The 27,343-nt window shown below is 36.5% G+C and overlaps 2 protein-coding genes across 25 annotated transcripts in view; one reads left to right on the forward strand and one right to left on the reverse strand.

Annotated features, from left to right (window-relative positions):
- Positions 1–27,343, reverse strand: part of LOC114156864 (gastrula zinc finger protein XlCGF57.1-like) — a 205,320-nt gene that overhangs the window by 163,042 nt on the left and 14,935 nt on the right. For 3 of the 24 annotated variants that reach the window (XR_003598033.1, XR_003598037.1, XM_028037427.1), the window contains exon 1: positions 19,282–19,407. The exons of 6 other annotated variants lie outside the window; for them this stretch is intronic. Coding sequence is in view for 12 of the 18 variants with exons in the window: in XM_028037414.1 (XP_027893215.1) it covers positions 1,292–1,542; positions 1,833–2,195; positions 5,380–5,742; positions 14,124–14,486; positions 14,599–14,653 (1,395 nt within the window). In the remaining 6 variants the exon portion in view is untranslated. Of the gene's footprint in view, positions 1–1,149; positions 1,543–1,832; positions 2,196–5,379; positions 5,743–9,721; positions 9,740–10,616; positions 10,804–12,492; positions 13,699–13,740; positions 13,938–14,123; positions 14,487–14,598; positions 14,655–19,281; positions 19,418–27,343 lie in introns of those variants that run through there. 15 more of the 24 variants (XM_028037417.1, XM_028037416.1, XM_028037414.1 and 12 more) reach the window with 15 other exon arrangements.
- On the forward strand, positions 21,924–27,300 carry LOC114156964 (Fc receptor-like B). The gene is made up of 7 exons (XM_028037611.1): positions 21,924–22,048; positions 22,614–22,871; positions 23,674–23,919; positions 24,684–24,797; positions 25,626–25,694; positions 26,241–26,413; positions 26,897–27,300. Exons 1-6 carry the CDS (start codon positions 22,018–22,020, stop codon positions 26,363–26,365), a joined length of 843 nt encoding a protein of 280 aa, XP_027893412.1. The 5' UTR covers positions 21,924–22,017; the 3' UTR covers positions 26,366–26,413; positions 26,897–27,300.

The raw sequence follows: 27,343 nt of genomic DNA on the forward strand, positions 1-27,343 counted from the left end.
TTAATGACTGAAAAGCTGCCAGTGAGTCGTTTTCTCAGCTTTCAGCTCCAAAAGGTTCTGTGGATCAGAACCATCCAGTTATTAAAGCTGAACAGCTGAGAGGTTTTGTTACTGTGATCAGTTTATCTGCTTTGTTTTCTGTTTCTGCTGTTTAAATGTAAATAAATCAGTTTTATAGAAAGATGCTGTCAGGACTCTAATTCCATGTTTAATAGAATAAATTTCATTATTTTATCATATTTATTTTATCTGCAGCGTCTCATTAAACCGTCAGATGATCAACATTTAGCTCCAGATCAACTGGTTCAGAGCAGCTGGTTAAACTGGAGCTTTGATCAGGAACCAGAACATCTGGACCCAGATGTTGTGAATAACAGAGTTTTAATCTATTAATAATAATAATAATAATAATCACTAAAATCAGTCAAATCTATAAAGATCCAACCAGGAAGTAAAATGTTACCTCAGCAGAGATCAGCTGCAATGTGTGGTTTTGTCCACATGGTGGCGCTCTAAGCTCTGACTAAAAGCTGCTCAGCAGTGAAAGTTAGTATTTCTCCTCCTTTCTGTCTTTATTCAGTTCTGATGTGAAAACACAGATTTAGAAATGTTTCTTTAATGAAATGTGTTTATTTCTAACAGCTTTAAGACGTGATTATTAAATATTGATCTGATCAGTTGATCAGCAGCTTCATCCTGATGCTTCACTCTGTGATCTTCACTTCAGTTTACATGAAACAAAATCAGGAAACAACATAAAATAATTTAGTAACATTTGTTGATTTAATTTATTTTTATGCATTAATTGAACATCTTTCATCAGATTCTATGTTTCTACTTCCTGTTTATTTATTTAACTATAAAGATAAAAATTTAACTGAGAAAAGTTTGAAAAATACTGAAAACAAAGAAACAAGAAAAGTTGAATATTTTATTAGCTCAGCAACAAAATATCAACATACATAAATTAAATTATTGAAGTTTAAATGTTTTTGTGATCAGTAATTCAACAATCCAATTAGGACTGAAGACACAAACTAGACCTGAGTTTTAACAGAAATAATTTCTAAATATACCTGAATAAAACAAAGTTTATACTGTTTGGAAGGAATAATGTACAATTTAATGTAGAACTCATAATTAAAAAGCCCAAAGTCCTGCAGGCTTTAGGACTTTCCCTGTAGCCACATAAATGATTCAATGATTAAAACTCCTCAGCAGAACCTGATGGCCTGCAGAGGAGCTGATGCAATCATTGCAATCAAGTTGTTAGAGCAAAGTCACATTCAAGTCATGGAGGATGTTGAGCTCTGAGGATCAAGGTTGGGATCTCTGAACTAGAACCGTCCTTAACCCTCACTGTGAGTTCGGTGATCTGTTCATCTTCTGCTTCCTCTTCTTTTGTTTTAATAACATAACGATGAAGAATCAAACCAATAATCAGTGAAACCATCAGAACGGCTCCAATAATCAGAACGGCTCCAACAATCAGTCCAACATGTTTGTTTCTGCTTCCATCTTCTTTTCTTTCCTCCACGTTTTCTGTAAAACAGAATCAGAGCTGAAGGTCAGAATCCATTTCTCTTCATCTGCTGCTCTCAGACCAGCTGCTTTCTGCAGCAGCTTTAGAAAACAAACATCTGGTCTGACAGGTTCACTGCAGAACCAGAACCACATCTGGCCTTAAAGGGATATTCCCCCTTAGATTAGCCACAGTCCCCACAGAGACTCTACAGACATTTTCACCTTTAAGAAGATTCACTGATCTGAACATTAAAACACTTTATGCAGCTTCCTTCTTTCACTGGAATATAGAAACCATGAAAACTCACCTGTAGGAGGCGCTACATCCAGGAAGATGATCCCAATGGGGTCAGAGGTCAAAGCGCGTTTCTTCCTGCCGGTTGCTTCTCTCTGGAAAACTCGACACTCGTATTTTCCCGAGTCGTTGGTCGTCACGTTGCTCAGAAGCAAAGACACGTCTCCGTCCTTCATCCGTCTGTCCTGCAGCTCCACCCGGTTCCTAAAAAATGGATGCTGGTTCTCTGGGTCAGGCTGCTCATCTCTGAACAGGAAAACATCTTCTGGTTCCAGGTCCGGTCGGGTCCACTGCACAACCACAGCAGGTTTGTTGTTGGGGAGTCGGCATGGCAGAGAGACGTTCTGTCCAGGAACAGCTGAGATGTTTTTATGAACTACAGGACAGAGAAAACAGAGCAGAAAGGTCAGAGGTCAAAGTGAACCGGTCCACTTCCACAGCAGCAGCAGAGACCAAGAAAAGACACTGGACTCTGACCTGGACTGGAACAACAACCAAAAAATAATGTAATCACTAAATAAATGTTGCTTAAGACTCAAATGTTTTATCATTATTTTAAATAAATATGCATAACATAAATATTACAGGAGTGGGTGTAATTCCTCTCTCAGCAACTAAAAGATTTCATCTACACAGAAGGCAAGAGAAAGTTGTTGTTAGCTGGAGCAGCTATTTGTTGGTAGAGTAATTGTAGAAGTGGTTGGAGCAGCAGAACCAGAACCACATCTGGCCTTAAAAGGATATTCCTCCTTGAATTAGCCGCCCAGTGACTCTAAAGCCATTTTCACCAGAGGTTTCCCCAAGAGTACTATAAGCCTGGCGGCCTGTCAGGCTAAATGTTGTTTGTTTCTGTTTAATTAAAAAATGGTTAATTTTTATTTTTTAAGTTAGCCAGACTGCAAGTGTCTCTGTTGCACTGACTGCTTCACAATCACACAGCTGGTTTCTCTGCAGGTTTCCTGCCTCCCTCGCTGTCGCTGCTTAATCTTTGAGGTTTACCTGAGCGCGGATCGTACGCCTCCTTTCAGTCACAGGCTGACCTGTATGGATATTTACATCAACCCCCTGTGAGGATTTAATTTGCAGAGTTTATCATCAAGGTAGGAGTCAAGCTTAAAATCCACCACATTAGCTCTGCATGTGCAGCTCTATGACACAACTTGTAGTTGCGCTTTCAGAGGTGAGCGTTGAGTGAAGGTGAGAATGATTTATCTTTGTGAACAAAGAATTATGTGTGATGTTTACTTCTTATGCACGCTGCCCATCGCTTGGCTCTGTGTCTGCAGTGGTAAAGTTCATGTTTGTGGTCCCTGTTGGCCAGAGGGTTAGTGATTAAGTGGCTCAACCCAGTGAGGAGCTTTCACGCTCGCCTCGTAGTCACGCATCACACTGGTTTTATTTTATTATGATTTTATTTATTTTTATTTTTCCAATTACACGATGCATTAAACCATATCAAATGCATTAAACCATATCAAACTCGGTCAGACAGAATGCGCTCGGACATCTGAATAAACTCGTCCCATAAAGCTCGGGAAACCAAAACAGTTTGTGGCGCTAATTAAAAACTCAACAGACACGAAATGGAAGAGCTGCTAAAGCCACATTAGCAGCATTTAATTAAATCTCCTGTTTTGTTCCAGCAGAGAGATGCACAGTACAGCGGATTTAATTCATCATGCAGGGCCGCTGTTCTGTCTTTCTATGCTACCCATAAATCCGTCCTACCTTGTGGTAATACGCACATCGATGCTACGTCACATACTGCTTACTCAGCAGATTTCTTTTCAACACATCCTACCTGTAATTCTTGTCAGGCTGGGTCTGACAAGAATTATGAAGACAGGCTCAACAAGGTCACTCCAGCTAAGATCACAGTGACCTATCTGTATACAGATACAAAACACTCAGCCGTTGCAGCTGTCGCTCTTCCTGATGATTTAAAATCTTTAGACAGAACGTGGACCTCCCCGCATGTATCGCTGTTTAAACAAAGAAATGAGCAGTGGAATCAATTAGGTAATCTTGTTGAAGAAGGAGAAGCAGCTACCGATTGGGTAACTACTTCCTCAAACAGTTTCATTTCGTCTGGTTTATTTAATCAAAGATTAAGGTGAGCTTTATTTACGTTATTTATACCTGGTTTAATGACCCCGTCCCTATACTTTAAAAATATTTTAGTTTAAAACACTCTGTTATATTAAACTGTGGTAAATTCAGCATGCTGGTATTGATGTTATTTGAGATTGAATCTGTGTAATAGCGGTTTAATATAGTGTATATTAAGCATAACCTTCACAGTTCGGTGGACACATTGTGGCTGCATTTGATAAAGTCAGACATACAACGTATTAATGCGCAAAAAAGAGTTGCGGTGATCTGTATATGTCTGTGTTTAATATAATTTAAATAAAAACCTATTTCTCCTGTCTAATACTATTTTATTCTTACAAACAGCTCTGTATCTAAAATATTTTTAAACAGGTAGGATATTCTAATAAAAGTATTAGTGCATAAATCTGTGATAGCCTATTATTTTAAACAGGGAGGATTATGATTAAGGAAGTATTATTGTTGTGGTTTTGCCATGTGTACAAATTGTTCCAATGCTAAGCTAACCACAACTCCTGAGCTTCCACTTCAGTCACGTCACTCAAATAATGTTATCTAATATATCTACCATTAGCAACCCGCTATAGTTTTCTGTTTGTGAAAATGATGGTAGCAATTTTGGACGTGTAGCACCGACAGATAGACGTAGCTATAACAGTATCACAATCTGACGAGGTAGCACAGATAGCACCGGTCCAAGGCCTGGAGTAGAATTTGATTTATCTGCTATGAACAGCAGCACCACGAACAGCATTTCAACACAGATTTACTGGGTGAACTGAGTAGTTTAACTGGCCAACCTAAAAAGTCATCATTGATAATTGTAGTTTACTAAGATGTACTTGTGAACAAGCAGAGCTCATAGGATTAAACTCACAGATTAAACTCACAGCATCAGATTGTTGCCATGGCAACAAAACTAACTATGAAAACTAACTTTAAACTTTTACATAGTAAAAGCCAACTCCTTAAATTCTTAAATTTAAATAACAAATCTAGCAGCATTGATAATCTCAATAAACAAAAGTTACATTTATGTATCTGTGGTCTGTGTTAAAATATTAGCATTTATGGGGCCCCTGAAGCCCTTGGGGGCCTGATGGAGGCGCTGGCTTAATTTGGATTAAACAGAAGTGAAAATATTTGATATTCATTTTAATTTTATTATTATTTTTATTTATTGTTTAAGTAGTTGTGGCTTTAATTATCGTTTCACTGGCGATGTCTTCCTGTAGCATATAATTACCCAGTAACATTTTTACATTTCCTGTCAACTTGACATTTTTTAATATAAAAACACGGTGGACCGCCTCGGCACCTCGACCGGGCTTAGCAAGTTTTCTGGGGGAAACCCTGGTCCTGATTTTAGAAGATTCACTGATCTGAACATTAAAACACTTTATGCAGCTTCCTTCTTTCACTGAAATATAGAAACCATAAAAACTCACCTGTAGGTGGCGCCACATCCAGGAAGATGATCCCGATGGGGTCAGAGGTCAAAGCGCGTCTCTTCCTGCTGGTTGCTTCTCTCTGGAAAACTCGACACTCGTATTTTCCCGAGTCGCTGGTCGTCACGTTGCTCAGAAGCAAAGACACGTCTCCGTCCTTCATCCGTCTGTCCTGCAGCTCCACCCGGTTCCTAAAAGATGGATGCTGGTTCTCTGGGTCAGGCTGCTCATCTCTGAACAGGAGGACATATTCTGGTTCCAGGTCCGGTCGGGTCCACTGCACAACCACAGCAGGTTTGTTGTTGGGGAGTCGGCATGGCAGAGAGACGTTCTGTCCAGGAACAGCTGAGATGTTTTTATGAACTACAGGACAGAGAAAACAGAGCAGAAAGGTCAGAGGTCAAAGTGAACTGGTCCACTTCCACAGCAGCAGCAGAGACCAAGGAGAGACACTGGACTCTGACCTGGACAGGAACAACAGATCTGGACCTTAAAACAAGAACTGTTGTTAGAATCAGAAATAATCTGCTTCAAATTATCTAACAAGGATTTTTGTTATTTGTTGATGAATGTATTTTATTCAGTTATTCAAACTTTTCTGTTGGTTTAATCCATTTATGATTTAATATATTTTAATCATCATAATGAATGAACTCAAACACAAGGCTGACATGTAGAGTTAAACTGTTTCTGCTTGAGTTTCTACTTCCTGTCAACAGAGTTGAGGAAACTGTCATTAGTTTCCTCAAACTGAGGTTTGAGACTGACAGTCTTCAGGTGGAGATATTTTCCATTCTTGCTTGATGTTCAACTTCAGTTGATAACTGTCTGAGGTTTCCATTATTGCATTTTGCTCTTCATAATGTGCCAAACATGTGCAGGTCTGGACTGCAGACAGGCCAGTCTGGTACCTGGATTCTTTTATGATGAAGCCGTGTTGTTGTAACGGGAAAATGCAGCTTAGCATTGTCTGTCTGGACTAAGCAGAGATGTCACTAAAATAAGACAGTCCTTTTCCTGCTCTGGAGAACAAATCAAGTCAGAAGTTTGTTCTCTCAGTCAGAGAAAACAGACTGACTTCAGACCAACAGACAGTTACCTGAGCCCATCAGCCAATGAGGCGCTGCAGAGCGAGGTAGTCTGTGGAGATGATCCTGTAATTAGCAGATACTAAAATGCAAATGAGCCTTTCTTCTGTAGAGATGAAGTAAAGCAACTATATGGTAATATTTGTTACAGAGTGATGTCTGTTTTTAATGCAGTGCTGCCTAAGGGGTTGAAGGTCAAGAGTATTCAGTGTTGCTTTGCAGCTTTGCTGTTTACTTGCAGAGATTTCTTCAGATTCTCTGAATCTTTTTGATAATATTATGAACTGCAGATGATAGAATCCCCAAATTATTGCTAATTTACATGGAGGAACATTGTTCCTAAACAGTGGGAAGATTTGCTCATGCAGCTCTTCACAAAGTTATGAACCTCGCCCCACCTTAAATGTTAATAATTGACTACTTGGGGGAATGTCCCTTTATACCCAGTCGTGACACTAACAAATGTTTTCTCATCATTCCTAAACTTTCCAGTCTTTTCTTGCCCTGTCCTAAATTTTTTTGGATCGTTCTCCAGGAATCAAATTCAAAATGAGATTATTTGCAAAAACACAACAAAGTTTATCTGTCTGAACATCAAATGTCTTCTCTTTATTGTGTTTTCCTTTGAATATAGGTTTAAAAATATTAGAGAATCATCATATTTTTATTTTATTTATGACTTATGCAATATCCAAACTTTATTAGAATTGGGGGTTATACTATTAACAGAAAATGGCCCAATAAATATATTTTCTTTATAAATCTCATGCAGCTTCATGAAGTGTTTTGGTGTTTGGACACGACAAAGACGAGGCTCTATAGCAGGGAGCAGGAGACACAGATGAGGTTAACCCTCCTGTTATGTTCGTTTCTAGGGTACAGCAAAAATGTTCGTGGGTCAATTTGACCCAGGCAGTGTTTAATCATGCAATAGTGTCAGAAACCAAAAAATTCCTCCAAAACATTTTTTTATCTGATTATTAACTCCAATAATAACAATTTCAATCAATATTTGTGCAATGATGTTTTATTATTTCTCAGAAATTAAGGATCAATGACGACAACCTGCTCATTTACTCATTTGGACATTAAAAATGGAATTTATATTTTTAATGTCCACTGAAAAAAACCTAGACACAAAAAAACTATAATTTCCTTGAAATTGATCTTTGGTAAATTTTTTTATATTACACTTTTTTTTTTTTTTCAATGGGTGATCTTTATAATTGAACTTGAGACACACAAACTGTTCAGGGTCAAATTGACCCACTGATTAAAATCAAGATAAATGAGTCATGCAGAGAGTATTTATGTTTTCCTCCACTTCTGCTGAGTGTCACTCAGTGTGGGTGGAGTTTGTCCACGGGAACAGAAAAGACTCCCGTCTAAAGTTGTATGAACACCTGCTTTCTCGCAGTTTCCTAGTGAAGTAAAGAGAGTAGTGAGAAAGTGGGCTTGCGTGCGTCGGCGTTTGCATGTAGGTGTGTGGTGTGTTGTGTTTGTGTGTTGTGTGAAATATGGTTCATAGCTGCAAGGAAACATACAGAATTGGACATTTTTAAATCTTTTTTTGCACTTTAACCTGACTGCCGGGTCAAATTGACCCGAACAGTATCTATGTAAAAAGTAGACCTAGGGGTTGGTGCAAATTAGTAAATGAATACATTTTCAATTTATATGTAGAGTGCACCTATTAAAACAAATAGAAAAAGTTTCATTCAAAAAAAATAATTTCAACTATTTTTTTTTTTTACAAATTTTAAACGGGTCAATTTGACCTAGAACATAACAGGAGGGTATTAAGGAAGAATATTTAATATTCACTTTAGACAAAACGTTTGGCTCGTCTCTTCCTTAAACGCCCCGGGTCCTCTCAGCGAGCGGCGCTGCAACTAAAGTGAAACCACAACACTGCGCGTTGACGTCACAGATCACAGAGTTTAATCCCATAGAAAGCAACGCATGAATCAATTATTAAAGCTGCAGAGGTACAGAGATATATTCATTACCTGTAACAGGAAAAAAGTAGAGAAGGAAGAACAAAGAAAAGGCAAAGACGCGTCTTTGGAGAGAGCTTATGCAAAAAAGCAAAATAGTGGTAACTTTCTGAATTTTTAGTGCTGATAAAAATTTTATACTTAGGGGGTGTTTCTTCTATTTAATATATGCAATGAAGGCGTTCCGTTGTTCAACCAATTAGAGACCTGTTCGGCCTTCAGAGAAACTTGAGAAGTCTCTTAATTTACAGCGAAGCTTGAAGGACGTCTGGTTTCTGTCGAAACAAAAAAGGGGGGAACACTTAATCTTGGGTGTGCTTGGCGCCGAAGTCCTGAGATAAATCTCGCAGACACCCTTGGAATCTGACGTCTCTTTCATTATCTCTCCTAAAGTTCTCAAAGAGACTTGCATCTGGTAATTTTCAAGGAGATGTTATCTTTACAAACCCCAGTTTTTGCATTCCCACAATCAGCCCCTCCAAAGATTGAGTTCTGCCAAAATAATACATAAAATCCACAGGACAAAATAAAGTATAATTCCTGAGCCATTTTCTAATAGTAAACAAAACATTTCATTGTACCAATTTCCATTTGCTTCTAATATCGTCACAGATAATACAGTTTTCAAATACATTCATCATTCAGTAGTTTAAAATGAGATAATACAATCTTCAGTAAAAACATGGTATTAATACTTAGAAATTAAATGTTAGGGATTTCAATCTTCTATTTTGCATTAATTTTACACCATGCAGATGCTGGCCCCTGTCAGGTCTCCCCCCAACTGCCTGCAGGAATGCTAATTTTATGGCTCTGAGCTCTGGCCGCACAGCAAGAGGCCCCATTTTGTGATCTGCATTTTGACCCCTGTTTGTCTGATTCAAAATAAGAGTGTCAAATATACCTTTTTTCCACATGCCGTCAGATTAACTGTATTAAACACTAAAAATAATAATTTTCCTCAACAAGGGTTAAACACAGGATGGATTAATGAGTTGAAAATAATCAGGGTTTCTGACACTATACTGCCTTCGCCATATGAAACAGTACAGCTAAACTCTTCCCTGACCCAAAGACTCTGAGGCAAGTTGACCTTTTGTCCACAGGTTTAATGATTTCAAGGAAGTGTGAAACTGAAACACACAAAAGGGGATACAAGACTTACAAACATATTCAAAAATATTTAACATCCACCGCAACAACCAAAAAATGATGTAAGAAATAATGATATATAATAATATATTAAACATAACCTACCCACAATGCTTCATCCGGGCAAAGATGGATACAGATTAAACTGGATTGATTAAACACATGGGTGACATGAATCTAACTCAGCTTGGCTTCCTGGCCGAAGTCACATGACATGCAGCTGGGCTGCACCTCTTAAAGGGAAAGCCCCACCCATATACACACACATAAATCCCCAACAACACAGACACACAACACAGAGACTAAAGAAACCAATAAATACAAACAAAAACCAACATCCTGATCAGTCTGCAGAGCCACTAAACTGTAAAAATCTCCAGACAACTTATTGCTATCAATCAGTTTTAGATTCGGTCAGCTTACTTTATTTACTAATAAACTAAGATATATGATTTACATACAAATCAAATAGCAAATCATACACATCCATGCACACACGCTTTCAAAAGTAAAAACAAATCAAATAACCTTTCACATGTAATGGTGCTCAAGGCTCCACATGTCATATTCTAAACAAAGTAGAAAAATTTAATCAACATAATCACTTTCACTGTAACTCTTAAACCTTTCGAGACTAAATTCTCACTTACAATGTTTTCTTACATAATCTTTTTTGTTTTCTTTTCTTTTTAGCAGAACTCGAACCTATTACCCATCTGGCTTCACATTTTACCACAATCATTCATTCATTCTCTTCTAATAAACCTCATAAAAACTCATAACTTTTCTGCTGTAATTATTCTCAGCGCTGCGTTAACTTTACAGAAAACCGACTGATTTTCAACTAGACAACTGAACACCTGAACAAGCATGATAACTTCAGAAATATTATTTCATTTAACCAGAATTTCATTCAGTATTTTTAGTTTCATTCAGTAAATAATTTCATACATTCTTAGCAATAACAATATATCTGAAGCAAATGACAATAGAGACTAACCTGTATCTGTAAATGCAGATCCCAATGAAAAAAGGCAAAGAACCATGAAAAACAAGAAAGCGTCCATCTCTTACAAGTGGAGGATAAAAATGAGCGACAGACATTTAGACGGGCCTTTATAAGGCAAGAGAGCAGAGAGCAGGGAAAAGACATTCCTCATTGGTTGCACCTCCCCTTAGGTAGATCGCTCCATGCCAGCCGCCAATAAAAAACAAAAGAAGAAGAAGAAGAAGGTAGATCGCTCCATTTTTTTCAGACATGTAACCGTAGGGGCGTCATAGCTATCATAGCTGAGTGAAGCTGACACCCCACCCACCTCAAAAAATTCAGTAAATAGTCTGAGTGGTTAGTGCTCCGTTAGTGCAGGTTTGTGCCGTTAAAACGGTCGTTTGTGCAGCTTTTGTTTCTGAAATATTAAAAATTATATTTTAGGTCATCCGAGTTCACCATCCCCCCATGTTGCTCCAAATATCAAAATTTTTGCTTTACGTCGCCGCCACTATGTAGCCTGTGCCACAATGTTACCCAAGGATTATATTATACAATGATAATTTCAGATAACGATATTATTATTATTTTTACTTTTTTCTAAATATACCAACTAAATCTGATTTTACTTTATTTGGTGCTTTCAGAGTTTAACATTCACGCGATGACATTCACCCAATTAGGGGACAATTAATTTCACCTGCTGTAGCCTACTTCCTGTTTTACTTCCGGTTCTCTTCCAGCACATTCCTGTCAGGTAAGTCTTGGTTTCAGTGTCATTTTTATGTATTTGAGGTTGCTGTATTTTTGTAGAAAGGGGACTATTTGCAAGACTTCATAGCATAATCAATATAGTTATAGTAAGACAATATTTCTGGTAATTTATTTTTTTGGTGATGTATAAACTTGAATACCTAAGGACTATAATAATTGAAACACTGACACATCATCAAAATCATTGATACTCATCAAATATGTCAGTCAATATGTTATGACTGTCAGGTTGCAAAGGCTTGGAAAAACACTTTGGAAAAACCAGGTGTTTGTGTTTTTATAGCTAACTGGTTAAAAGGCCTGTTGTTAGGTCTATTAAAGTTTTGAACTGAATTAGCTTTCCAGTCGAAAAAGTCACCTCAGTGAGATTCAGATTTAAAAAAATTCAAATATGAATTCAAAAATACTTTAATGGTCCCAAAGGGTAATTAAATAGATCAAATAAATTAAGATACTATAAACTATTTCATCAGAGAAACCAGTTCTATTCTTTCTGCCTGCTGGTGAACACAGTGATCTTATTTGCCTTCAGTTGTCTTTTTATAAACATGCTTTTGGAAAATAACATGTTTGAACATTATAGACTCTATTAAAGGTTTGTCATGATTTCAAAGAATTTCCCTCATTTCCTTCTGTGCAGCCACTACTACTGGTTCTGAAGCTATGACTCAGTTTTAAAGTTTTCATCCTTTCACTGTATGACTCAATGTTTCTGCCTGCAGGCTGTAGGTGTTTTCTGGTAGTATCACTTTTTGTTTCACTTTGATTTTCACATCAGAACTGAATAAAGACAGAAAGGAGGAGAAATACTAACTTTCACTGCTGAGCAGCTTTTAGTCAGAGCTTAGAGCGCCACCATGTGGACAAAACCACACATTGCAGCTGATCTCTGCTGAGGTAACATCATTTACTTCCTGGTTGGATCTTTATAGATTTGACGGATTTTAGTGATTATTATTATTAATAGATTAAAACTCTGTTACTCAGAACATCTGGGTCCAGATGTTCTGGTTCCTGATCAAAGCTCCAGTTTAACCAGCTGCTCTGAACCAGTTGATCTGGAGCTAAATGTTGATCATCTGACGGTTTAATGAGACGCTGCAGATAAAATAAATATGATAAAATAATGAAATTTATTCTATTAACATGGAATTAGAGTCCTGACAGCATCTTTCTATAAAACTGATTTATTTACATTTAAACAGCAGAAACAGAAAACAAAGCAGATAAACTGATCACAGTAACAAAACCTCTCAGCTGTTCAGCTTTAATAACTGGATGGTTCTGATCCACAGAACCTTTTGGAGCTGAAAGCTGAGAAAACGACTCACTGGCAGCTTTTCATTGAGATTCATGTTGATTCATTTGAAATGACTGAATTTTAATACTTTCTGAATCAAAGCTCTGAGAAAAATGACTTCAATAAATTTGCTTCAACAAAACTTTTTAAAGTTGATTCAAAACAACAGATGGAAAGACTCTGTTCATTTTTCACTGAGATTCATTCATTCACTAAATTAAAATATTTTACATATAAAAACATTTATAAAAATCAGTTGTTTATAAAAATAACATTTATTATAAACGTTTCACCAGCTGGTTTTTACTTAAATTATAAACTTGTGTAAAAACATCCATTAATCTGGACTGAACTGGACAAAGTCATCAGAACTGAACCAAACAACTCCTGGAACAAAATCCTCTGGACCGATGAGACCAAAGTCCAGAAGTTTGATCTCAATAAACAGAGAAAACATGGAGGCGCCATGTTGGAGCAGCTCAGCTACGTCGGCTCTGATTGGTTCTGGTTCTGGTTTCCCTCTGGTTCTGGATGCTCTGCCACTAGAAGGATTTTTGCTCTTACACTTTTTACTTTCAGACAGTTGTAGTGATACGTAACCATGACAACAATGTATTATTTTACTACTTACTCTCTCTCTACAGAGGAGAAGCAAAAGCTGATGAGGTGGATTAGCAGAGCCTGATGATGTCATCCAGTGTTTCAGTGAATTATTTTCTCTGCTGTCTGATATTTGACCTGCTTGCTTGTCATCCAGCCATGATTTGGTCAAACAGCAACAGTCTTCAGTCAGAGGCTTCTTCATATTCAGTCCAACACAGACTGCTACTGGAGCTCCTTCCTGCCCACAGGATCATCATCCATATCAACCCTTTGAACGGAGAGTCAGAAAAAGTTTGACCATCAGAGCTGCTGCTGCTGCTGCTGTCAGTAACAGAGAAACATGGAGGCCGATCCTTCCTCGACCTTCTGGTTCTGGATCCAAGGTCGTTCTCTGGGTTGGAGAGACATCAGCAGCTGCTGGAAAGATAGAAGAGAGTTTTGAATATTACAGAAACCTTTAGAAGAATAAAGTTTAATGGGAAACAATTAAACATGAAACCATATAAACAACCCAGAAACATTTGGTTCTGTTTTAACCTTTATAAACCGGGTCGGTTCTGTTCACAAACCTACAGAAACATGAAGACTTTTCATTTTTCTCCGACTCTCTGAATGAAACCAGTTAGGACTTTTACCTCAGTCTGAGTTTCCTCAAACTAAATCAGAGGAAAAAATAATCTAAATAAATAAAAACCAAGAGAAACAGGAAGAAATAATTTCACAGAAAAACACAAAAGTTTTTTTTATATATATTAGAAAAACTTTGCTGCATCTTTTCAGTTTCATTTCACTTTTTCAGCATTTAGACTTTTTTAAGTTCAGATGTTGCAACATGAACTCACCAGTAACGTTGAGTCGACATCTTCCAGAGTTGAATCCATCTTCAGTTTTCACGTCACACAGATACAGACCAGAGTCTTCAGTCCTCAGTCTGGACACATTTAGTCTGATTCGTCCTTCTCTGAGGACGTCTTTGTCAATCTGGACTCGTCCTGAAAAATGTTCATCCTGAGACTCTGGAAACTCAACACCTTCATGGACCTGATACAGAACCAATCCTCTAGGGGGAGCTAGAAATTCACAGAGGATAAACATGGAGGACAGAGAGGAGTCGGGTCTGGTGGTGAAGGTCCACTCCAGAGTGATGCTGTGGTTCTCCTCTGCCTGATAGCTGCTCTGTGTCACATTCACTACAAATGTTGCTGCTGAGGAGACAGAGAGGGAAAGAGAGGAGCAGACACACTGAGAACTGGAACATGGGAGTCTTTCAGCTCCATCTAGAGAGCTTTCTGTCACAAAGACAAGATGGAGACTGACCACAGAGACATGAGCTGAGGATGAGGAGCAGCAGGATCCTGGAGATCATCTTCATCCTGAGAGAGGAAGAGGAGGAGAGGCAGCAGAACATCAGGAACATCATCACTAACAATACAAGGAACAACTGGACTCATAGCATTTATCATTGCATTGGACTCATTGTCTATTAAAGACAAAGTTACCAACTAAAGCTGAACAATAATTCACAGCTTCTGTGAGCACAAAATCTGCAAAATGTCCATAAATTGAAAAACATTTATTTAAGGTTTAATTATTTATTTCAATTTGTCAAAAATAGATAAATAAATAAAAAGATTCCGCAGTATAATAAAAAAATCTCAAAATTTATTAAATGTCTCATATTTCAGATTTTGACTCAGATGTAAAAATGGTTCACATAAATTACAATATTCACGAGGCTCACAGAAGAAAAGTTTGGTTTAGTTATTCCATTATTGCAGAACTAATTATGTTAGTTTGTGCTGGAAGCTTTAATGTGTTCATTTATTATTCTATATATTAAAGAAATTAAACTTTTTCAAAAGTTAAACCAATTTCAGATAAAATGCAGATATTGATAATTTAGCTAAAACTTAATTTCTATCTGTTCAGCCACATATCTGGACATTGATCATAGAGGAGACTAAATAATTTATTAAATAAAACCTGAATTAAATTAATTAATCTGTTCATTAAACATATTCAGTCTAATTAACATGAACATTTTACTGTTTATCTTTGTTTTAATTCTTCACTCAGAGCTTCAGTCTGGATTATATGGAGTTTATGTGTCACTGATTATTTTTATATTATTTTAATAAAATAATATTTATTAAATCAGCTCAGACTGTGGCCATGAGTTTAACTTGGTGAAGGTGAAGAAAGTAGTGACGGGCCAGACGACGCACAAACCTCTGCACATGCGCCGAGCAAACAAGATGAAACCACGTGTCTGTGTGCGTATCACTTTAAGGAAAACCACGTGACCAATACAGTTCCTGTGTTTGGTTGTTAACGCGCCAAATTGTTCACAATAAACTTTGTTCTTTGCTTTGGTTTTTGGCTCGTATTTGTTCTAAATAAAAACATGTGAATGAACCTTGTTCAGTCTGTTTCTAGTCTAGTTAATCTGAAACCTGCTGAAAGGTGAGGCGGGCAACATTTCCTGTCTTGTGTGAAATTCGAGATGGGCGGGTACACGCGAAAATCTGTTTCACTGTGTCGGGAGCCCGCATTACAGCCGGAGAGGCGGATCTGATCATTTTCACGGCGCTTCTGATCGATTTCTCTGTAAGAACAACTCAGTTAATCATGTCAAGCTTGTAACATTTAGTTTAATCGGCAGCTCTTGTTTACAAAATTGTAAAAATGATTAAATAAACGAGGTCTTTTTACGCTGTTTTGTGTTATTTTAAACGCCAAGAGAATCGGTCACCCAGTGTTGTATAGTAACGAAGTAAAAATACTTCACTACTTTACTTAAGTATATTTTGGAGTACTTCATACTTTCCTGGAGTATAAAAATTTTTGATGACTTTCACTTTTACTTCACTATATTTCCGAACTTAATTGCGTACTTTTACTCCGATACATTTTCAATGTGTGGTTTAGTTACTCGTTACAAAAAAGTGAGAGAGAGAAACGCAAGTGTTTTGACCCCACCTACTGATTAGCAAGTAGCAAGCAGGCTACCGAACAAAGTTGGTAGCCTACTTCATCACCACCAACAGGATACACCTGTTTCGCTTCTCCCATTAAACACAAAGCAAGTCTCGCAATCAGCAGCAGCCACATGGAGGAGGAGACGGAGACCACAACGACTGCAACTACGTCAGACACGGCTCCAGGGGAACCACCAGCTGGTGATGAGAGCCCATGGCCTTATTTAAACACAATATACTCTTTCGTGGGTGTTAAAGATTCGTCGTACCGCATGCAGTTTATGTTATTCCTGCCCGAAGATGTGGAAATTCTATCTTACAAAAACTCCCCGTCCAACTTGAAGAAACACATCGAGGTAACTTCTTATGAAATGGTTATAATCCTCCTGTTTCAGTAACTATAGTTTGGTCACTAGACACTATTGTGAAATCTTGAGCATAACGTTACCTGTATAAATGAACTTTGTTTGGCATTGTTTCAGTTCCATACGTGGTGTATTTAGCTTAGGCCTAATGTTGACTGTAGCAGGCTACCTAGACTCCTCTGTTCAAGGGGGGACAGAAGCCATAGCGATAGCAATTTAGACTAAATTTAACGAATATAGGAAAGGCATGCAAGTTCAAAACCACAAACCATTAACATGTGCTACTCTTTAAAACTGGAACAATTTATTAGCAGGTTTAATTTTGCCTGCACTTGGTTGGGTACATTATTTTAAGTGTATTTGACAAGTTTACCAAAATATAAAAAATGTCATTCAAACTGCATTTGCTTTGTTTTACTTTTTACTTGTACTTTTCATTACATTACTTGAGTACATCCATTTTTACAGTAATTTCCATACTTAAGTACAAGAAGTTTCAGGTACTTTAAGACTTTAACTCAAGTAACATTTCAGTCAGTGACTTCGACTTTTACCAAAGTCGTATTTTGGAGAGGTACTTGTACTTTTACTTGACTCTGAGATTTCAGTACTTTATACAACACTGCCCCTACCATTATTAGAACAATAATAAAGTCCAAAGTGTGAGAGAAGCAAGTGCAGCTGAACGGCACAGGCTGGCAGAGCTACTGAAGTGAGGAGCTAACTGTTAGCTGTTAGCTTTTAGCTGTTAGCTGATAGCTCTGCAGCACTGACAAAAAACCGTCCAGTTAGTAAAAACTAAAAGCAAAAGACATGTAACACTTTTGATTTACTTTCACTGCTCAATAGGAAGAAACACATTAACAATAAAAATCAGACTGAAGTTTGTCATTTCATTACTTTGGCTGAATCATGATAAACTGCCTCATTAACAAAACTAGCTACACTGCTTTCATAGACTTCAGCTTTTTTGTTAAAGGTGACAAACATCTCATTCATATTTAACTCTTTAACTTTTAGTTAATTACAAGAGTTTTAAACTGGAGGGACGGGCTGAGCAACTTTACGCAGCTCAGAGTCTGGGAGCCGAGAACAGAAGAGAGAAAAGATAGAAATTTACAAATTTATGCTTTTATTTCTCACTGTTTTCACTGTAGAGACTTTGAAACCACAAAATAAAATCTGGATATTTTCCCATAGAAACCCTGATGCTTTAAGTGTTTTAAGTTATGATATTAATTTCTATCTACTTGTTTGTTCTCAGTCATCCAGGACATGATAAAACTAAAAAAGATTTTAAAATAAAGCATCTGAACAAGTTATAATTTAAATAGGCCATGAATTGTATTGGGAGCCATTATAATAAATAATGTTTATGAGGAATTTTATTAAGAGGAAACTTGTTTTTATTTAGAACCTGACATTTTTGTAAAGGTGCAGCAGAGATTATATCAGTCAGACTGAACAAAACTCGTATCTAAGCAACATTTGCATTTTAGTTTTACTTCTCTGCAGGCTGTTTACTGAGAATAAAACATATTTGATGTGCATTACTAGTCATTTTTGCTCCTGCAGCTTGTGGTCCTGCAAATGTGGTTTAAAACGTTTTTAAACCACATTTTATGTTACATTTCAATGTAACTTTGCCGACTCACCAAAAATTGCTCTTAAGAAATGTTTATGATTATAGTTCCCCCCAATAATGAGATGGGATTTATGCCCTTGACTCCCACTGCCATCCTGAGTTAATTTGTTCAGTCTGACTTCATTCAGAAAAAAAAATCTCAGGATCTTCAATTAGAGACTCAGAAAAATAAAACAAATTATCTTTCTAGTTTTACAGACTTTAAGATATTTTATCAATAACAGTAAATAGTAAATAAACATATTTTTGTCCACTGCATGTTTGTAGTACCATAGAGTACCACGGACATTATAGATCAATAAAAATAAAAACTATGGAAATAGCCCTTTCATGCATGAATTATGATCTTTTGTGTCCGAATTATTTTTCCATTTTTTAAAATTTTTTTCTTAAGGCATAATAAAAGGTAGGAAAATTTTTTTGTAAAAATATTTTTTTTTTATTTTCTTTTTTTTATGTGATCAATTGTAATTTTGTCCAAATACAAAGTTGTTATTTGAAAAATACATCAGTAGTATTGTTCCTTAGGGGTTATCTGATGTCACAATATTTTTTTCACTTGCAAGAGTCGTCTACAGTAGAAGGAGGGACCGGGTCGGTTCTCATGCTTTTTTGTCTGTCGGCCATATTGTATTTACCAAAAATAATTTCTTGCATTTGCAGCTGATGGCCAGTAGTTGATGGTATATTTTATGATGCATTAGTGTCCACTTCAGTGGTCTCTGTGCATTTATAACATAAAAATCCACAGGCAGCACAAGAAAATGGCTTTTAGATAGCTGTCCACTGTAGTGACCACTATGCATGAAAGGGATAGAGGAATACTTTGCTACTATAAAACTCAGAAACATCTTGATTAACTTCACATATTTACTACAAACAAACATAAACATTTTATGACATAAATTAGTTGCTTTTGTTCCTTAACCTGCAATGACTTTAATATTCTGTCAAATTACACAAAGTATTAAAGTCAAAAAATAAAAACTAGAAACAAATATGATAAACTTACTAATAAAATCCATCACAACATAAAATCCAACCGTGTTCTTGATCCAGATCTCCACACTGCTACTGTCTCTGCTGTTCGTCGTTGCTTATCGTTGAAAGTGGTAATGCTTTGGTTCTGCAATGCCTTTTTCCTGGATCAGCAGGTTCTAACGTTTTTTTTCTTTATTACTTTAAGCTTTCCAAACAGGCTCCACCCTAACCAACATGTCTTAACTTGACAGAATATCTTGATCTACTTCAAACTGACTTTATGAACAGCTTTTCTAAACAGCAAACCATTTATTATACTCATGATAATCAATAAAACTACAGACTTTTTCCACATCGATCAATAAATTTGGTAAAATTCATACAGTTTACACAATTCTAGACATTTTCAGTCAAAGTAGATTTTACACAGTGATAAACCTGCAGATATGAACCACACAAGGTCAAAGGTGAACATGATTAAAGACCAGATGGCAGAGATTAAACACAGCGACTCAGAATTAATAAACCTTCAGTGGATGTTAGTAGTAAACAACTAACAACATCCAGAAACCGTCTAAAGGTGAAGTGGACGATTATTTTCTGCTGAATCTGAATCTCTGACATCCATGTTCTCTGATATCAGATTTTTCCAATAATTAAGTGATTTTTATAATATTTGTTGAAATTATTTTTACAATGTGGTATTAAAATAATAAAACATTTTCATCAATTTCCAAAATGTTTCATTCAGTAAAGAGTCTGCAGAGTTCAGACTTTGAGTTTGTGCTGATTATGGGAATAAATGATCTGATTGAAGAAGTTTGCCAAAATAATCATAAAAAGCTGTAATATTATATTTTAATAAAGAAAAAAACATGGAACAATGTTCAGTTAAGAAACGTGAAAAGCCACAAACAAGCTGTTTTATCTCTGCTGGTCCTGATCTATAGGAGGGAAGCTGACATTCCTAAAACATAGTATGATATGGTGACACATTTCAATGCTGGTTCTGACATTTGTCCTGGTTCTGCTTTATCATTTTAACCAGTATGGAGATAGTCTTTGGTTTATATAAATCATTTCCATTTATAAAACCTCCACTGAAGCCATTTGATCTTCATTTTGCTGAAAACTCCTAAATAAAAGATTCTGGTTGTAAACTGGAGCCATCAGAAGATTTAAAATCAGAGTTAAATGCAGAAGTTTTTGCTCTTCTCAGCTTCCTTTAAAATAAAACATTTCTGTTGGCCGGACCAAAATCTGCCATTTCTTATCTGGACCAGAGTTTTTCTCTGGACAACAAATACCACTTAATATCAGCTGCATGTTTTTCTTTACCAAAATATGGAAACTCTGATGCATCCTGACTTTCTGTTGTTGCATCACTCAGACCTGTTAGCTTGTTTCTGTCGTTTCTTGTTTTGATCCAAGGTTATGCTGTTGGTAGATCTATTGTTATTTATTTACTTTGACTAGACTCTCCTCCTGGTCAGTCAGCCTCCTGCTGTGATTAACAAATGCTGTGGTTGATCTGATTGTTTGGTGAAGGAGTGAGGAGTGAAACAGTTTTTAAAACAAAATTAATGTTTATATTTTAACTTTTGTATGAAGTCCACTGGGAAAATATTTCTGTTATTTTTATGAGTAAAGAAAACGCTCCTTTTTGAAACCAGAAAACTCTCCATGAGTGCTTTTTATTTTGAGTGAGTCGAAAACATCCTGAGAATCTCTGGGAATTTTTTTCCTGGATATTAATATGATACAAGATCAGTCACAACACATTGACTGATCCATCTGGGAACTGTGCCAGAAATATGTGCTTAGACTTGCCCTTTGTCTTCTGCTGCATTATGCACAACCACAGCTTGTCTCAAACTAAAATGTGGAAAAGCACAAAACTGAAAGCAAAAATGTTTTAAGATGAAAATGTTTCTTGCTCTGGTCTCTTCCCTCTCTGTCTCCAGCGTTCATCAGGAGACACTCAGGGTATGAAAAGTGTTGGTTCTGATCCAACGAAGCTTCAACATCTTAAAAAACCAAAACATTAATATCCAACAACAAAAAGAAGCTAAATGATTTACAAATAAACAAAATATCAGAACTTCTCAATTTCAATATCAAAACTGTCTTTTTTTAAATCTTTCATCAAAACTTCGCTAATGTGTCTCTTTTATTTAGAAACTATTTCTGATTATGTTGTTGTGTTAACATGTCACCACCAGAGGGCGCAGTAACAACTGTAACCCATATAATGCTGGTTCAATGGAGCTCAGCAGTGTTGAGGACAAAGTCCATCAGTTTCTGGATCAACGTGAATGAACGACTTTCATCATGGAGCATCAGATAAAGTTTTTGGATCTTTATGGACTTTTACTGGAGTGACATCAGAACCAGAGGAAAGTATTTAATGGTCACCATGGAAACTGGAGGAATAAATAAAACACTGATTTGAAATAAATGGTGAATGGCCGCCAATGTTTGCAGCTGTCATCTCTTCCTGCCGTCTGGTTGGCTTTAGACTGATGAAGTTTGGGAATGCACCTTTAATTTCAGATCTACTGTTCATCTGACATTACCTGTAGCTGCAAACTGCACCAGAGGTTGGAGTGATGATGACTGCAGACTCCAGTGGACCAAAGTGTTTGACCTCCTTTGATTTTTATGACTTTGAACCTGGAGATCATTCTGGTAGGAAGCTGCGGTACGTTTGACATAAAACCAGAGCTGAGATGAACAAACCGCCTTTCTGCCAGTACAGCAGCTCAGGATGGAGGTAACAGCTCTCTGCGCCGTCGTTGGTGAGTAAAAATCAGCTATAATTTACTTTAAAGACTTTTTAAAGTAACAAGATGGTTTATTTCTGAACCATCTTGTGTTTTATTGATTCTTACTCACTTTTCAGGTTTAGATTTATTTATTTTTCCTTTTAATCCAGAATAAACTTTAGTAAAACATTTCTCTCAAGTCAAGGTCTAACCTAACCATAACTAAAATACAACAAAAACAAGAATGTTTTTCATGAAAACCATGTTCTGCTCAATAATTACTTTATTGTGGGGAAACGTTTTACTGCTCCTCCAGATCAGATCATTTCCTGCTTTGGTGTTAGCATTGATCGCTATCGATTTATCAGGTCGGATCGATTATTTATGATGAGCAACAGTGACCAACTCCCAGCTGCATCAACTCATCTTCTTTAGTTGTTCAGCAGCAAAACTGCTGAGAAAATACAAATAAACGTGATTCTGTTTTAAATAACCTCAACTAAAGCGTTTGATCAATAACTTAAATAGGATTCATGTTTTTTTTCTGATGTAAATCAATCATAAACAGATTCTAAAGAACATTTTCTCCTCTTTGCAGTTTGTCTGAGACTCTTTCCCAGCAGATCCCAGTTCTTCCAGTATGAATCTTTGACTCTGAGCTGTGAGGGAAACTGGTCTGAGTTTAGAGTCAGAAGAATTACACCAAAACAAACAACTGAACTCTGTCTCCAGTATTCAACTCACATTGATAAAACCGAATGCTTCTTTTCTGAGCTGTATGAACACGACTCAGGAGTTTACTGGTGTGAATCTGCAGCAGGAGAACACAGCGACGCCGTTAACGTCAGTGTAACAGGTGGGATAAAACTCTAACACTCAGACTGACTCAGTGTGAGGAGAGACGACCTGTTTGTGGTCTGGCAGAGAGAAAAGTCTTAGAAACACCAAACAGGATGTAGATAAAAACTTGGTGAAGTCAAACATTTGAGGTTTAGTTTCTCAAACTACTCTGTAGATTACAGAAATATTAAAATCAGAGTTTGATCGTCTCAGCTTGTTTCTGTTTCTGCTCATGAATCAGAGCAACACTGAATGCAACAAATATCTAAAAATGTTTGCATGAAGGCGACACATGTCTACAGTATGATGGAGTTTTAGGGCCATACTAAGAATAAAAAACAAAAAAATAAAATTGTCAGAATAAAGTTATAATACTATCAGAATAAACTGCAACTTTATTCTGGTAATTTTATTGTATTTCTTTTCTTAGCCCTGATACTCTGTCATACTAGAGAATATCAAATTTATAATACAAAGATTAACTATGAAGATGTTCTTCCTCATGTTTCATGTAAAGGGAAAATATAAATCAGCTATTATTTGCAAGTATTTAATTTTTAAAAAAGGATTTATTGACTGATTTATTGATGATTTATTGATTGTGATTGACGTTAAGGAGGACGGTTTTGATCCTGAATAGTTTCAGGAGAGAATCAAAGGAAAGTTTACAACCAAGTCGTGTTCTCTGCTGTTTATGAGATTAAATCTGATATTCTGCTCAAACATCACAGGCTCGTATGTAAAATGAGTAAAAATGTTCATAAAATGTTTCTTCACTTGAATCTCGTTGGTAAATATTCAACATTTTTGTTTCTCAGATGAACCTTTGATCCTGGAAGGACCTGAACATCCAGTTAGTGAAGGAGAAAATCTGACTCTTCACTGCAGATTCAGGCCACCATTATCCTCCGGTCTAACTCGTTTCTATAGAAACGGGGTTCTGGTCGGGAGCGGCTCTACGGGACGGTTCACCGTCCGGAGCGTTTCTAAATCTGATGAAGGATTTTACAAATGTAACGCCTCTGGAGTCGGAGAATCAGCCGAAACCTGGCTGGCAGTAAGAGGTGAGGAAGTCTCAACACGAAGTCTCTCATCAATAAATCAATAAATTAGGTTTATTTGTATAGCATATTTCATCAATGTGACATTTCAAAGTGCTTTACATCATGAAAAACCAACAAAAAACCAGTAACAGGCATTATTTATGTCTGATTGTGGCTTTAAGCTAAATTTCATGTTTTATTTATTATATTTATGCAAAGACAAGAGACAAAAATATAAATTATTATACTTTATATTATTGTAGAGCTGCCCGTTCATTTTGAAAAGAATTAACCCAACATTACCTTGTTTTATGATATTTCTTACTTACATTTGTAGCTTTATTGGTTTAGAATGATGTGAATCCAAGTCATCTGAAATAAATACGGAACAAATTGATTCCTATATTTGAGTTGTTTTGACGACTCTTCAGGTGACTTTAATTTTAATTTTAAGCTGAAGAGAAACTGAATTACCTGGTTATTAATCCCCAGTTGAATGAGCCGTAACCATAAAAATCCATTTCATTCTGTATAAATTTGAACATCTTCCTTCAGAAGGAGTTGCGATCATTTCTAAAGTTCAGAGCATTTATGGTTTTTATTGAGGTTACAACCTGCCACCAGTTTACATAGAGCTGCCACAGTAAAAATACTCCTAAAAGTAAGTTGTTTTCAAAAACAAAGTTATTCAAGCAAATGTAACTGACTAAATGTAACTATTTACTGCCCAACTCTGCCCATATTGTTTGTATGTAGGCCAGCTAACCTGCTCTTTCCTCTTGAAGGACGCAGACCTCAGACGTTTACTGCTGCCTTCGCACACATTCTGCTTCCTGCTGCGGTCGGCTGTTTTCTGCTGATCATGATGTTGCTGCTCTGCGTCGGGAGAAACCACAAAGGTCAGTGTCTTTTCTAATAAACAAGAATTTCACATCCTGTTGCTTTTCGTTTGAGTGTTTCTGCTTGAACATGGAGGACCGTTCATGAAACGAGAGTAAAAAGCTCCATAACCTATAATTATTATTAAAGTTATTAAAAGATGGTTTCCTACAGCTGATTGTTTCCTTTTGAAGGTTGGCTTTTTTTTCCTGAGATATATATAAAAACTAATTTTTAAAACAGATAACAGGTGACAAGGTGTTATAGTCTGCATAAAGAACTCTGCTGAAAACATCAATATAATTAATTATAAACTGCTGCATTTCAGAGCTACAAACTTAAATCTGCAATATTTTCTCTTAATTATCATGAAAAGTTTTTTAGTCATCAGCTTCTTATCCATCTTCAGTTGATTAAATTAAGAGTTTACTATCTTCAACATAAAACATGAACTTCAATGACTTTTTTTGTTAATTTAATGACTTAAATTAGATTTGGCTCAGCAACTTTTCTTCTGTTTTTATCTGTTTGAATGAAATTAAATTTCAATTTGGTTTCTGAAGATCATCTCTAAACTTCCCAGTTGAGGAATAACAATCCTCCTGTTGGCTGCTTGATACTCAAGATAAACTTTTACCTTAAAATAAAGAGTTGAATATGTTGAACATAAAAAATAAAACTTCACTAACATTTTGTAAGTTGATGTTCTTATTCAGGAAATTTTTGTCTGATTCAATATGAGTTTGATCTGAAGCATTTCAGTGCAATAAAGCAAAAACAGAAGAAATCTATGAGGGAGTGAATAAACTTTTTAATTTTTTCTCGTACCTTGTTTCTTATTTCTGCAGTGTCAGTGGACAGCGTTGTGTCCTACACCGTCAGCGTCACACAGGAAGGAAAAACTCACCGAATCATAGGTGACTCAGTTAAAACGTTCCTCTATCACTGTGTTGATACGAGTTAAATGGTGTAAATTGATCCGCTTTTTGGAAAATTACTGATGATAAACAACAATTTAAAAAAACAGAACCTGAATGCATCATAAACCAGAACAGTTGCAGCTGAGGGGTTGAAAACTATTCAGTATGAAGTAATTTTCTCTTCTGTCTAGTAACAAACTGCGCCGACGCGTTTACGTGGTTTTGTCGACTGTTTTTAATGCAGAAAAAACTTAGCCAGGTTAAAAATACAAGCGACCATCACCATGGTAACAGGAAGAAACTACAAGCAGCAGTAAAGTCATAAAAAGAAATAAAACAAGACAAATTTATTTTTTCTTTGCTTAGTTAATTTTACAAACACAAAAATTTAAAAAATAACATAAAATTCCTACTTTAGCAAATAAGAGAGCATTTGGTGACAGAGAGACAGACAGATCATTTTCAAGCATAATTGCTGGAGAAACTATACTGTTGAGAAGTCCAGTGATTTTTTTTTCTGTCTTGATGATGATGTTCTTCCAGAGCCTCAGAACGAACCAGTTCTAGGACGGGTTCAGTACGTCAGAGACAGACAGACGGAAGGACGGCTCAGGACTCAGGACCATCAGTCCAGACTCGAGACTGAAAACCCCAGAGGCTCTTTATGAAAAGACCTGGATAAGAAGGCTGGTGGAGGCTTCTGGTGGGTTAGAGCAGTGGTTCTCAAATGGGGGTACGTGTACCCCTGGGGGTACGTGGAGGTACTGCAGGGGGTACGTGAAGCTTTTCAAAATATCTTTAAAAAATCAGTAGGCTCCTCATAATAAGTCTTGGGAAAAATTATTTTGTGAAAAGTTTGATAAAATATAAATGTGTGTTCATGTACTGTACTGAATTTTATATTCAGTATTTAGTTTCAATATCCTTTAAAATAAAACGGTTTGACTGGTTTTATACCTTCCTGGTGGTCACCGTCTTCTGTTTTTCTTTTTTGTTTAACCATGCAATGTTTGCAATATGGATGTATTTGTCAGGTTCACTGATATAAGTTGTTTGGCTTTAATAAATCAGACAGTGATTTTACAGCACTGTACCTCTTTTTAATTCCAAAAATGTTTTGCCCGTGTCAGGGGGTACTTGACTAAAAATATATTTTTAAGGGGGTACATCACTGAAAAAAGTTTGAGAACCACAGGAAGTCTAATAAAGACTTCCTGTTTCTCCCAGCTGTGATCTGAGAGCTTTCTTAGAAATCTGACACTTGTTTCTTTGAGATGCTTCTGTATCTGGTTACATTCAAGTACATGCTTCATTTTAAGGTGGTAAAACATAATGCTAGTATTTCCTCTCTTCCACACACTTTGCAGATTACATTTTTCTCCTCCTGGTTTTACTGTTTAAGCGACGGGGTAATTTAAAGCCCAGACGTTGTTAACTCTGTACATGGACCTGCGAGGTCGCAGTGTGCTGCACTTTTACACACTTTTACTGTGTGGTTTCAGAAAGACCACCATCCAATCACCCCGCAACACAGAATAAAGTCGATATTTACAGGCAAAAAAAAAAACAAAAAACTTCTCAGATTTAATTATGACTTAATAAACTTTATCTCTGCATCATTCCCATCAAATGAACAGAAATATTTA

This window comes from Xiphophorus couchianus, chromosome 14 (assembly GCF_001444195.1).
Source record: "Xiphophorus couchianus chromosome 14, X_couchianus-1.0, whole genome shotgun sequence".
Lineage (NCBI taxonomy): Eukaryota > Metazoa > Chordata > Actinopteri > Cyprinodontiformes > Poeciliidae > Xiphophorus > Xiphophorus couchianus.

What these genes read in the sequence shown, in the direction of transcription:
- LOC114156964 (XM_028037611.1), top strand. Translation starts at nt 22,018, where the DNA reads ATGGAGGTAACAGCTCTCTGCGCCGTCGTTG. An exon ending in CGTCGGGAGAAACCACAAAG is followed by an intron (nt 24,798 to 25,625) that starts GTCAGTGTCTTT and finishes TTATTTCTGCAG; the next exon opens with TGTCAGTGGACAGCGTTGTG. An exon ending in AAAAACTCACCGAATCATAG is followed by an intron (nt 25,695 to 26,240) that starts GTGACTCAGTTA and finishes ATGTTCTTCCAG; the next exon opens with AGCCTCAGAACGAACCAGTT.